Source organism: Convolutriloba macropyga, chromosome 9 (genome assembly GCF_964194025.1).
Source record: "Convolutriloba macropyga chromosome 9, txConMacr16.3, whole genome shotgun sequence".
NCBI lineage: Eukaryota > Metazoa > Xenacoelomorpha > Acoela > Convolutidae > Convolutriloba > Convolutriloba macropyga.
Window position 1 is genome coordinate 16,185,129 of NC_134476.1, and position 13,661 is coordinate 16,198,789.

The following is a 13,661-nucleotide window of genomic DNA, read 5'->3' on the forward strand; positions in this document are numbered from 1 at the left end:
GACGAGCTGTTTTCTTGATTGGTTGATCTTTGTGATGTTGACAAATCTTCGAAAGCTTCTGCGTAATTATCGATCCAGTCCTGAAAATGTATTAAATTAGGTTGAACAATAGCTTGCCTGAGGACGTATTTGTTCCATCTGATTGTCATTGTCGGCGCACGTTTATCTCTTGTAATCTTAAGGACAGCTGAGGATTGAAGATCGGATGTTAAATTGTGAAGCGTGAACGTTTGAACCATTTGTCTAAGAAACGCTGCAAAAGATACAAAACTTTTGGAGTTATTAATGGTCGATCTGGGCCAGTGTTCCAACTTATCAAGGTAAGCTGCTGTAACATGTTGCGGTTTTCCGAATAGTTTTTGTAATTCTTGCATTGCTTTATTATAAAACTCCGTCGTATGAGTATCCGATGGTGCTATCTTTGGCTCTGTCTGTGAGGGCGTTTTGAAGATGTCATCCGTTGGGCATCTGTCAGTGTTGCATTGTCAAGTATTGTTGCTTTGAAAAAACTCAACCAGTCGTGCCGTCTCAATGGATCTCCGCTGAAGGATTTGAGTTGAGTTTTTGGAAAATTAATGCTGGATGTGACAGGTTGTTGTTGTGCTTGTTGTGGCAAAAAAAGTGTTTTCTGTTGTCTCTGTATGCTGAAACTGTCCGTCTGGTTGTTGGTCAGCACTGTTGATGAAATTTAGCAATCTTTGGTCTTATCCGCAAAGATTGTTGTTCGTTTCTGGACTTAGGTTGTTGACGGCTTTTCTGCTCAATTCTCTGTCGTTTGATTGGATTTTTCTTATGACATTGTTTGCATCTTGATAGAAATTGGTGCTTTGAAGACATTGCTGTTCTTGATTTTGAATATGCTTGAACAGAAGATGATTTTTTCTACGGGCGGTAATTTGATCTGTTTTCAAGGTTTTGATGTCCTGTCGCTTGATGACTGGTTTCATTGCCTTTCTAAAAAAGCATTAATAAACCTCTTAATGCTTTAAATTAATAGCTATTGATTTTTTTAATTTGACCATCGTTTATTCGGAAAATTACTTTCCCACCACATTTGTTTTTCTTCTTTAGTCTCGTTAATGACAGCTCCTTTTTTGTAAAGTAAACTTTTTTCTGGTTTACAGTTGGTCAGGTATCTTTTACGACTTCGACAGTTTCATTAAAATATTGCTTTTAATTCAATCCTGATTTGTTTTTTCGCTTATGTAAGTCTCACCATAACGGATTTCATTTGATCCTTTTTGCGCTGAAGTTTTCATGCTTAGACAGCCTTTATTTCTGACAAATTTGAGTGAATTTTTCGAGAATTCGCTCATTTGTAAATATTTTTGTCGCTTTCCCTGCTTTTTTGTCCTTAAATACTATAATTTTAAGGATTTCGGGATTTGGTCACGTGAGTGCAATTTGGTCACGGGAAGGCTGAGTGCAATCTATCTTATGCACAACCTAAGATAAATTTTGCATAAGATAGGCTTGACACAGCTTCAAATGAAGCTTCACTTGTTCAACATATACTTGGCTGGATAAACGAAGTCTTGACAAACAAAAAAGAACTGGAGAACGGGTTAGAATTGATGCCCAATTTTTAGAGCATAAGACCAGTTGGTGGAATGGGTAATTTCATTTGGTGGAATGGGTGGAAAGCCCTAATTTCTTGAAAACATTGGGTTTTGATTTCTTTGCATTGTTTTTCACGACTCGTCCTGATATGTATTATTTTAAAACTCAAGAGATTTTCATTGTACTGGTGCGATGCTCAAACTTCGTTTGTTCTTATGATCAAATGTTCTCAATTTTTCAAAGGGTAGCTAGCAGTTTTAATGATTGAAATAATGATTTATTGTTCATAAACTTTTAGTAGTGTTTTGAGTTGAATAAATGAACCGTCTAATTTGAACTGTTGTAAAGCACAGTTTAAGCAATTTAATGGTTTCATCCCATACATTACGTTATCTCACGACTTTTAATCAACTTGTTTAAAAGAAATCTTAGTTTTTTTTTTAGTTTTTTCCGTTTTTAAAGTTGTCATAAACTTCACGTTTAAAGAAGTTGAAACTATGTCATGTTTTTTGTTAGTAAATTATTTTTTTCTTTTGAGCACAATTGTTTTTAAAATAGCAGTTTTTTGTTCTGACTGTGCTTTTTAATCTAATTGACTTATTAGTTTCTTAATCCAAGTTTTTGGCAGATTTCATTGGCCTTCCATTGAGACAAAGTTGTAACTGTTTATTGCCCACAGTGGGTAGTTAATTGTTTCTTTTACTTTTTGATTATTGGCGTTGAAAGAATTGATCATTTGCTAGGTGATTGGATGATTGTATTTTAAAAGTTGTTTTTACATGTGTAAAAATTTGCTGTTTTTTTTTTAAATGTAGCTTGGCACTTTTTTGAAGACTTTACGAATTCCGCCAAATTTCTTTTTTTTTTGACTTTCGCTCATTTATTTTCCACAAAGATTGTGCTTACTTTTTAAGGTCAAATTATGGGGAAAGTGAATTTGTAATGTTGTTTTCATGTGTTTAATTGCCCTCGAATGAAACTTGAAATAAATATTGAATACGTGTGTCTTTTTTATGCAAGTTTTGACAGTTTTGTTCCTTGAACATGCTATATTTTCACTTTTCGAGTGACTTTTCCCGCTTGACTTCTTGATTTTTGCGTGGCCTAACTTGCTCTTTTTTTCAGAAATTAAAGGTTGACAAAACAAATGCGAATGTAAGATAAGATATCAAACGGGCATGATAACCGAGTGGCAAATGCTTCAGTCTATTACTCCGGAGGTCAGTTGTTGGAGATCCCTCAACAAAATCTTTGAACCCATAAAAAATCATCTCGATTTCAGCCCCCTGTGCATTAAATTGTCCTGCCTGTCGTTCGAGAACAGTTTGTTCGAAGTTGGTCGTTTTATTTTTGTTTATCTGAACCTGGTCTGAGAATGCGATACTCTTGAACATCAAAGAATACTCTTTTGACTACCTACGGCTATTCTAATGAGGCTGATGGCCAGATCTTGAGTTTATTTAACTATTTGGATTGGAATTCAGAACTTGTCCCAATGCCTTTTTTGTCGTGTGCCCGATTGTTCACACCCTGTAAGCGCCAAGAGGTGAAAGTTGGACTTTATTGGGTGGCTTTTACCACTCAGCAACTGAATTTGTGTGCGTGACGTCATTTGTTACTCTTTTGGTTTGAGTCTTCAGGTCAATCGAGTGTTTATTTTTTGTTCGGATATAACTTATTTCACTCTGTGGTACGGTTGTTCCTTATTAAGTTCAAATTATTTCATTTAAGTACCAAATCTGTTTAAGTTTGTCCTTGCCTAATCAAAAGTCAGTGTTCACCTAATTTAAGTTTGCCTCCGACTAATAAGTCAAGTTTTCAGTTGTTCACACAACCCACTTTCGTCATCCTGTCATTCCCTTAACTTTATCATTTAATTCAGTTGCTTTTATTCTACTGTTTTCCAATAAGAAGAATCCTATTGGATTCAAGGAGGATTTCCACAAATAAAACACGGTTGCATTTGTAGCTCAATTGCTAAAACAAACTAAAAGTGGTAATCCCACAAATTAGTAAAAGCTTGGATTCGCACCTCGAATCCCACTCTACAAACTCTAAGCGGATTTGTGGCTCAGATAAGTATCTCCACAGTCAAGGATATCACATGGCGCAGTCGGCATCCAAAGAACGTGCACTCCTTGGAATCGAACCCTTTTGGGAGAAACCGACACTAGAGCCACCTTTGCGATGGGACCGCTGGCAGATTATGTTGAAGTTGGCTATCATGGCAAAAGAAGGTATTTCGATCGACATTTTACTCGAAGATCCCCCAGACAAGGTCATCCTACCTCCTGAACCTATATACGAGGATAATGTTGAAAACAGCACATCCCAGAGCGAAAGAGATCGAAGAATCCGAAACGAGCAACTGAAAAACTCGTGGCTAAATTGTTGTCAGAAAATAGAACTCGTAGGTATATTGTGTGGTGAAAAACCCTGGAAATATTGTGATAACAAAGCGGCCTCCCTGACGTATCTCAGCCTGGGGATGGAGGTTAGACGAATATTTGGTTCCCAAGAACCGAATATCCAGATTGATCGGGTAACAACCAAGGATATTTGGGAAACTCTCGATAGAGTGTTTACGAAACAACGAAACATCATCTTTGATCGGTATACTTTTCTCACCCGGAAGCAACTGAAGGGAGAACCCGTGGAAAAGTTCTACGGTTACCTTCGGGAACTGTCAGTGAATTGCGATTTAGGAAGCCATGAGGAATCAATCATTCGTGACGTCTTCATAACAAACATGCAAGACGGCGAAATCCAAAGGGAATTGCTAAAGGAGACAAGAACAGCGAAAAAAGCGCTTTAAATTGCCATGAACATTGAGATGGGAATACAAAATCAGCTAAAAATATCTGGGACTCCAGCTCCGACTATCACAAAAGAAATTACAAATGCGTCAGTGAACAATGTACAAGGATCTTGGAATAGATCGCGTCCATCAATTAACCAATTTGTTAAGCCTACAATTTGTCCACACTGTGGCTATGGATGGTCAGCCTCACATAGACAAAATTGCCCTGCCCTTGGAAAGAATTGTAAAAATTGTGGTATTGCTAACCACTTCGCCAAAGTCTGTCAAAAACCTAAACACCCATACAAACCGAAACCCCGAGTGAATAATGTAGATGATTCTGTTTCTGAGGCGGCCACAGTGGGTACTTCAGCAACAGCAGCCGAACAAGTCAACAATATAGATAGACTACTCCAAAAGCAAGGTATTTACGACGCAAACTATGACTCAGATTATGACGACTATGATGATAATTGTGTTGCGACGATTTCAATTAAAAGCGACACTCGAGAAGCGGAACCGGTGAACCTAGACATTTGTGTCGGGAACACGGAGACAAAAGCATTGATGGATTCGGGGAGCGCGTGCAGGATTATCAATAAAAGTCTCGCAAAAACTGTGGTGTCAGAGTGCAAAGGAACTATTGGGTACAGTCACCAGAGATGCATGACCTAAAAACTTTCTCTAATGATATATTCAAGATCGTTGGGGTGATTAATACATCAATCCAATGTAATGATTGGATAGCTACGGGTGTTGATGTAACAGTGGTGGAACATGGTCATAGACCCATCATTGGACGAGATCTCTTCTCAAAGCTAGGCTTTTCTCTTACACAGTTGAAACAAGTTGCAAATATTGATCAAAACCAATGTTTAATCAAGAAGCAGATTGCATTTGATTTTCCAGGTCTCATCACAAGAATTGGTAAATCTTTAAAACACTCAGTCAAATCCACATTCCACAAACAATTTACACCTACACATCAAAAATGTCGAGTCCCAATTAACTTACAACCACTAGTTAATGCAGAACTTAAAAAATTACTTGACGAAAAACACATCATAAAATTAAACAATTGCTCAGATAAAAACTTCATTTCACCTATAGTTATCACAGTAAAAAGAGATAAAACAGTTAAACTGGCTTTAGACTCAAAAATTTTAAATAAATCCATGAAAATAAATATCAAATGCCGAATATAGATAATTTAATTGACACGATTCAACAAAATTTAAACAGAAACGCATCACAGAAGACAGCATATTTCTCTACCTTGGATTTGAAGTACTCATACAGTCAACTTAATTTAGACCGGGAAACGGCCCGGCATTGCAACTTCAATATTATTAGCGGTGAGGGAACTGGTACATATCGTTTTATTACCGGTTTCTACGGTTTAACTGATATGCGGGCGGCATTCCAAAAAGTAAAAGAACATTTAAAGTTAGTCTACAAACGTTAAAAAAAATGGATGAGGATATTAAGAATAAATTTATCTAAATTTCATTTCGCAAAAACGAAATTGAATGGTTAGGTCACAAATTTACTCAGTCAGGAAATGCACCACTTGAATCAAAAACAGCGGCAATCTTATCTCTATCAGCACCTAATAATCTAAAACAATTACGATCATTCCTAGGCGCTCTGTCCGTTTTTTAGGAAAATTCATTCCTAATTTATCACAATTATGTCATCCACTTCGGCCATTACTTTAAAAGAATAAAAGATTTGTCTGGAATGACGAACATTAAACTCATTTCCATGCAATTAAAAATAAAGTCGCAAATGCGACAGAAAATACACATTATAATCCGAACTTGGAAACGCGGATGAAATGCGACGCATCTAGAGCGGGATTAGGATCAGCATTAGAACAACGCTCGCCGATAGGTTGGAATACAGTTGCATTCGCGTCTCGTTTCCCCAACCTAAACGAGGAACGCTGTAGTGTTAATGAACTATCATCACGGATCATCGAGCACTACTTTCAATTATGAAAGAACACCGGTCCAACAAATCTTATAATAGTAGCTTAACCCGCTGGGTAGATCGTCTTTTACCTTTTGATTTTAACATTGAACATATACCGGGTGCAAAAATGGGACTGGTAGATTATATTTCCCGCCAACCAAATCAAGAAGCAAAAGTTACAAACAAATACGACGAGGAATTTGCGGTAGCAACAATTACCCGCATTCGTGAAGCCATTGCGGCAATTTATGTGAATACCACACAGCAAAACTGTCACTCGCAGCACTTTAGCAGCGTCAATTACACACATTCCACGCGTGACTCAAATCCTCACTCGACAAACCATTCCAATTTGCTTTCTGCCATTAATCGAAACACAACTCAGTTGCTTCTCGAAAGTTCTGCAAACGCAGCTCAAATCCAGCCTGATACAATTTCTACTGCAATTTCAAGTCAAATCAATTTCAATTCAAAACCTAACTCAAATATTACACATATTCATTCAATTTCTTCTAAAAATATGAGCAGCCCAAAATCGAATCCACAAACCCCTCCTACCCACAGCAGGGTCACATTTCAATCAACCCCAAATTCGGCGGTAAACTCAACACGATCATCAAATGAAGCCCAGAACTCACCCAACTTAGACTTATCAAAGGAGGAGGTATTTGAGAATAACTTAACTCAGTTATTCACAAAAGGATTCTTGGCCGTACTGACTAGCAAAGATGCGTTTCTCAAAGAGGTGCGCGATTGCATTCTGCAAAATGACCCCCAATGATGTAAAGAAGTGAATCCCTACATGTTTTCATACTGGAGAGATCTATACGTGCTATCGGGTGGCGTTTGCATTGATGAACGTGTGGCCATCCCACACTCGATACAAGATGCAGTCCTGGAAAGCCTTCACCTTACGCACCCCGGCAGTTGGGGTATGATAACCCTCGGACAGTACGCGTTCTGGCCGTACACGTATCGTGAAATCATGGACAAGGCTGCTCAGTGCAAGCCCTGTACTGATATTGGTAAAACCAGTTGTTCCGGCGTCAAAATGGAAACCTTTGTTAAATTGTTCAGAACCTAATGAAGAAATACAAATTGATTTCGGAGGGCCCATCACGAATGAAAAAGATCAAGATATTCATTTTCTTGCTTGAATTGACCGTTTTTCAAAATATCCGACCGTAGAAGTATTTGAAAAAGCAAACGGACCAAATGTAATTTAATTTTTAGATGAATACATTCACATACACGGTGTTCCCCGAAATATTAGATTAGACCAAGCACGTTGTTTAATAGGTTATAAAGTAAAGAATTTCTGCAAACAACACAATATTAACATAATCACTGCCCCTGCTAATGACCATAGAGCTATTGGATTAGTGGAGCGTTTGATAGAAACTATTAAAAGACGTTTAAGCTGCATGAAATTAGATAGTAGAAATAACACATTCACAATTAAAGAAGCAATAAAGTCAATAGTATATCAATTGCGTATATGGAAACCAAAGACCACAAATGTAACACCTTTCCAAGCACACTTCGGAAGAGAGCCGAACACACCATTAATCAATATTAGTACAATACCAAAGTCATCTAATTTATCATATGAAAGCATTCTTCACCACTATTTAGATGCCGATAGCGTTCCTGTGGAGGATTATCTTGACGACAACGGATGGGTGAGCGGTGACCGTAGCGATATACTCATAGAAGAGGCTATGAAAAAGGCGCAGGTGGATGCGGGACGCCGGTACAATGGGGATTATAATAAATCAGTTTTTCGGTCTATTATACATCCAAAACTTAACCCGATACCGCGGTCCGAAAAATCGTTAGACCTGAAATTGACCGCGAAAAGTGACGAAAAGATCGAAGAGGGACCTCCGTGGCTGGTGGGAAACATTGGCTCCGGGCAGTACAGTAGAGCGAACATCGGATACCACAACCTTCATTAAAGAACGTGGAGTCCCCGAAGTACGAGTGCGCAATAGCGACATAGCGAAGTTTGGCACTTGCGCTGAACGGCACACGGATATCTGGCAATATGCCCAACGACGCCCCCTTCCTTATGAGAAAACGACAGAGGAAAAAATTTCTCAGCATACGAAGGACCGCAAAAAGAAGTACCGCGGGGAAATAAAGATTCGCCACAGACCGACACAATCTAATTCCGTCTCAGGAGTTTCATCGGCCAATAGTAACATTGCCAAGGCGATGTTATCACGAAAGCCCAAAAAGCCTCAAGCAGGAGGAAAACGTTCACTACAATCTTCTACCGCACTCAATACGTCAAATGCCTCTTCAGTTGCTGCGTCGTCGGCCGCATCATCAACTGCTTCGACCACTACATCAAAGACAAAGAGAAATCGCAGAGCCCTAGATTATTTTGGCTTTGAAAGTTCCGTGTGCTCTGTTAGCGACGACTCTGCCGCCCCTGCACCTGAACGATCAAAGACAGCAAACCCGGTCATTGAGACCATTATTCAAGAAGAGGCGTCACAACCTCCAGTAGTGGAGACATCCTTTGATCAACCGATAGTGAGTCCGCCTGCACCCCCTCCAGTTGGGACATGGTCCCCTGAAAATTACGAGTATGAAGATTATGCTAGAGAGGTTAACATGAGCGTCTTCGACGCCGAAAATCAAATTTAAACTCAGTTCCAAAACTTTGAATTGTTGCATTCATTTAAATTAAATTGTGAGTTATTAAATCTGATCTAGATTCGTGCTACAATTGCGAAAATTTTCTGTTGGCATTCAATATTTATTTGTAAATGTCTCTCCTTTACAGCCGTTCAATTAAACTTTGGTTCTGTAGCCGTTCACCATAGATATTTAATTTATTGGATTCGCACCTCAATTGGGCTTTAATTTATGTTGTATGTTTCCAAGTGAATGTATGTGTGAAGGAATTACACTAATTTTAATTCATTAGCATATGTCTCTCAATTCCACTGCAATTATCTGTTGGTTTATTGTTGCTCTCATTATCTGCTATTTATAGTAACCAGTACATATGTTATTAATATTCTAAATTTTATACTGTTGCAGTCTAAAATTTATTTGGAGCCGAGGATATGTGGTAGGGTTGTACCTTATTAAGTTCAAATTATTTCATTTAATTACCAAATCTGTTTAAGTTTGTCCTTGCCTAATCAAAATTCAGTGTTCACCTATTTTAAGTTTGCCTCCGACTAATAAGTCAAGTTCACACAACCCACTTTCATCATCCTGTCATTCCCTCAACTTTCATCATTTAATTCAGTTGCTTTTATTCTACTCTGTTTTCCAATAAGAAGAATCCTATTGGATTCGAGGAGGATTTCCACGACAAATAAAACACGGTTGCATTTGTAGCTCAATTGCTAAAACAAACTAAAAGTGGTAATCTCACAAATTAGTAAAAGCTTGGATTCGCACCTCGAATCCCACTCTACAAACTCTAAGCGGATTTGTGGCTCAGATACGTATCTCCACAGTCAAGGATATCACACACTCAATAAAATAACTTGGGGCTGTTATATTAAATCTAATTTGAGAGTTTAACTTCTAATTGAAGTTTGATAAATTTTTTAATGAGGTCATCCAAACTGGAATGTTTTCTGAAGAAATCGATCATCTTGAATGTAGCAAGGTGGGTTTTTACTGGATTTTTAATTCGATAATTTTCTGATTGTTATATGAACATACTGATGCTCTTATTTGTGTGTCGATGTGTTCTTGTTTATATTTTTTGATTTCCGAGTTGGTGTTTAATATGTTTTAAAAATGAGTTGACCTGTTTTAGTATGAGGCTGGAATTGACGGTTCCTTGCGGAGTGACATTCTGAACTCGAGAAAAGACTTATCGGACAAACATTCCAATTCTTTAACAGACTGCAGTTCGGCAGAAACGAATAAAGAAGCAATTGAACAACTTCAGGAATCGTTGCCAAATTTAGATCTTTCCGTGGACGGTAAACAAGTCCACGCTTATGTTGTAAAGCCTTTAGAAGAATCGCTTATGCATAGCTCTTACAAATCAACGCTCAAAGCTCTGAATAGCAAAAGCAGTACATTGAGTAATTGTCACGGAGTACTTGGGTCGGGTAAAGACGACTCGAGTCAGTCGTTGACCAATCAGAATCGAGTGTTCAACAACTTGGCCATTCAGGTCTCGCATTGTGACTCGTATCGGAATACTTCTTGGAATTCTACGGCATTTTCACAAACTCTCGATTCTGCACTGTCTAAATTAAATTATAAGGTATGTAGAGGTGCAGTAATTTATTTGCAATTAATTATTTTTTTACTTTAATTGGTGCTGCGGCTAAGTACTCAAAAAGTTAAATCTAAGCAAAATTTTAAAATGCTCGCTATTTGCGGCTTTTTTTAAAAATTCTTCCCTTTTTTTATGCTATTTTTCATACAGCGGATTTTTCATTTAACATTGGACTTTTTGCTAAAAAATGGCATGAAATGGTAACGCCCGAGAGCATTAAGGGGGTATTGAAAGTGGTTTAGCGCTTCACCGGTCTCAGATTTACAATTGCTGAGAACGCAGAATATATTTGGACTCTCTTAGAAATTTTGATTGCTGTGCATCCAGCGAAGCTCTAAGACGGTACCAAAAAGCGTGGATTTTTCTCTAATTTGTAGGTAGTGAGAAAAAGGTATTTGAACAAAATTTTTCGATAAATTTTATAGTTACTTCGAGTTTATCTTAACTGAGAAATTTATCTACAGTTGAAATTGGCTGAAGGTAAACCGAACTAGATAATTATTTAGTTATATAACATGAAAGACATTGTGCTTGAAGTTTGATTGTTTCCGAAAGCACATTAAGTGTGTTTCTTCGAAAAATCTGCCTTATTGTTAATAGCCGACCTCATCTTCTCAGCCGGCTAATATAGCGCTCCTATTTTTTTTTACTTTGTCGAACTTTTTTTCGTCGTAAAATCTTTTTGACTTCTAGGCTAGTTTCACTCTTCTGTCATTCTGCTCAAAGTCCTTTTAAACAGCAGCTGCTCAGCAAAGCAATTCGAAATGAAGAGAGTCACTATAAAAAAATCGAAGTCAGAAATAGAAAGGGGTAAACCCATAAAGCCCATTTTTAGATGCCCGGTACTTGAACTTTGTTTTCATAAGTTTTAGTTAGTATCTATAATGCTTATTGGTATTGATACTGGACCCTGTAGCCTCTCACTGAGAGACATGAGTATGTTCAATTATAAAATGACATCAAAATAAATCGCCTTAAAAATGTTTTTATGCAAAAATCAATTTTTGTTGATATTTTCTTTTCTTTCAATCCCAATAGAGTTATGGGAATCAACGGCGGCTATTTTCCGGCAATCTGCTGGGTATATTTATTAATTTTTTCTTGAACGAAGTTCATAGCAATTATTGTAAACTGTGTGTCTTTCATTTAACCCCTATCATTTAACCCCGATTTATTGACCGCTTTGACTTTTCGATTAACTTTTACGCCCTTGACTTTTTGCGTTTCGCGTGATCTAAAATTCTCTCTCAATCACAATTTCCAGCAGCTGAACTCAATTGGCGGCAATTTAATACAAAAAGTCAAATGAAAAGTGCGCCTGAACTGGTGCCATTTTTTAAAATCTTATTAGTGGTATATGTTAACCTCTAATGTGGTTATTTGAAGCCCACTATTGAACTTCTTAGTAACATTTAAACTCGCTCCCCCCCCCCCCCCGACTGAAGCAGGCTGCAATTGATTAGAGCTCCCACTAGTCGTTCGAGAGCAATTCTTCGGACGTTTAGTCGGTTATGTTTTATTTTTTTATCTTGAACGGACTTATTGTGTAACCAATTCATGAGATAGTATTTGTTGATTTCAGCTGACTTTGAGTTTTTGACCTGAATAATGCAAAAGTTCAGTTTAAGCCGTTTTTCACATTTATTTGAATATTCAATTTGGCTATATTTATTTGAATGAAGTTTTTGACCGCCCTTCAAAGTTTAATTTTGTCTTTCACATATTCAATAAAGTGCTAGTAATTGTGTAAACCAGCGAGCAGATCTGAAAGTGTTTTAGGCTAGACGAAACAATTTAGACAGTGTGTTAATGAATGTAAGAATGCAGCTGAGTGGGTCTGACAATGTAGACGACAGTGCTATTCTCTGCTGTACTGCCGACATATGTGAACCAATTGTGGAAGATTTGGATTCCGTCATTTTATCCCGATCCCCAATCCAGATTTCATCCTTGCCCCAATTACCCAACTTTTGTGTGGAGAAATACATGGGCTATATTAACACGTTCTTCATAAGGGAAACAACAGATTTGAGGTTGTTCAGCTCAACTGCCGGATTTGTTTCATGTTGCCTGGCCGAGATTTTGACAGTGTTAAAAGCTAGAATATCGAATATGGGAGCAAATGCGTTACTAAGTTTCAGAATTCTGTATTTTGATGTGTACGATAATTGGCATAAAAATCAAGCCCAAACGCTTTTGAATGTGAGAGGTGATATTGTCAAGTTGTTACCCGGGGCTGCGGGTAGTGGTGGGGGTGCTTCTGGCAGCCGAGGTACTCTGCATAATTTCAACATTCCATCTGAGTAATTTTTTGATGAATTTAGTTTGGCTTCTTTCCCATTATAACCACATTTGGTGCTGAAACGTAAAGACAATTGGAAAAATACCCAAAAAGACAACCCTTACACAATGATGGTGTTCTTTTGGAGAACAAGAAGGGGCTTTAATTGGAATTACTTATCGCGTTTGAAATTTTGGATCTATTCTGTTTCGCCCCAAAGTGTTTTTTATGCCCCCAGTTACAAATTATATGTAATATAGCTCGTTACTATGTAAAAAATAGCATGTTCGCCTTGGGGGGGGGGGGGTAGAAAATATAAGCCCACTAAGCTGGGGGGGGGGGCAGAAAAGATCCGAAATTTTTCTGTTTCAAATGATTCAACATTTGATGACCAAAGAAATCGATAGACGCAACAATATTCTACTTATAGGAGCGCTATTGTTTTAGAAAGAGACGTTAATGAAGGTTTGTAATCATTTAGTTATAATCAGAGCGAAACTGACTATCGTTTGCTTTCCAATCTTAGTTTCTGGTAATTGCGCCTTTTTCTCGCTCGAAAAAATTTCTGCCAATGATTGTATTTGCTTTGACGAGTCTTCAAAAGGAAGTACATGCTGATCTAAGAATTACAAAGTTTTTCGCTTTCGTACAGCCCCAGCCCCCATTACCGGAGATATATCATACGAGGGGGAGCTAAACATCTGAACTCAATTTTGCAAATTAGTTCCATCGGGCATAAACAATTATTGATAGCTTAGCGTAGTGAGGAAAAGGGCTTTGAA

The 13,661-nt window shown here is 37.8% G+C and overlaps 1 protein-coding gene across 1 annotated transcript in view; it reads left to right on the forward strand.

Annotated features, from left to right (window-relative positions):
- LOC142345639 (C2 domain-containing protein 5-like) overlaps positions 1–13,111 on the forward strand; it is a 35,558-nt gene extending 22,447 nt beyond the window's left edge. The window contains exons 12-13 of the mRNA XM_075397797.1: positions 10,125–10,583; positions 12,378–13,111. Of these exons, the coding sequence (XP_075253912.1) occupies positions 10,125–10,583; positions 12,378–12,905 (987 nt within the window). The 3' untranslated portion in view covers positions 12,906–13,111. The remainder of the gene's footprint in view (positions 1–10,124; positions 10,584–12,377) is intronic.
- Positions 13,112–13,661: the final 550 nt, after the last annotated feature.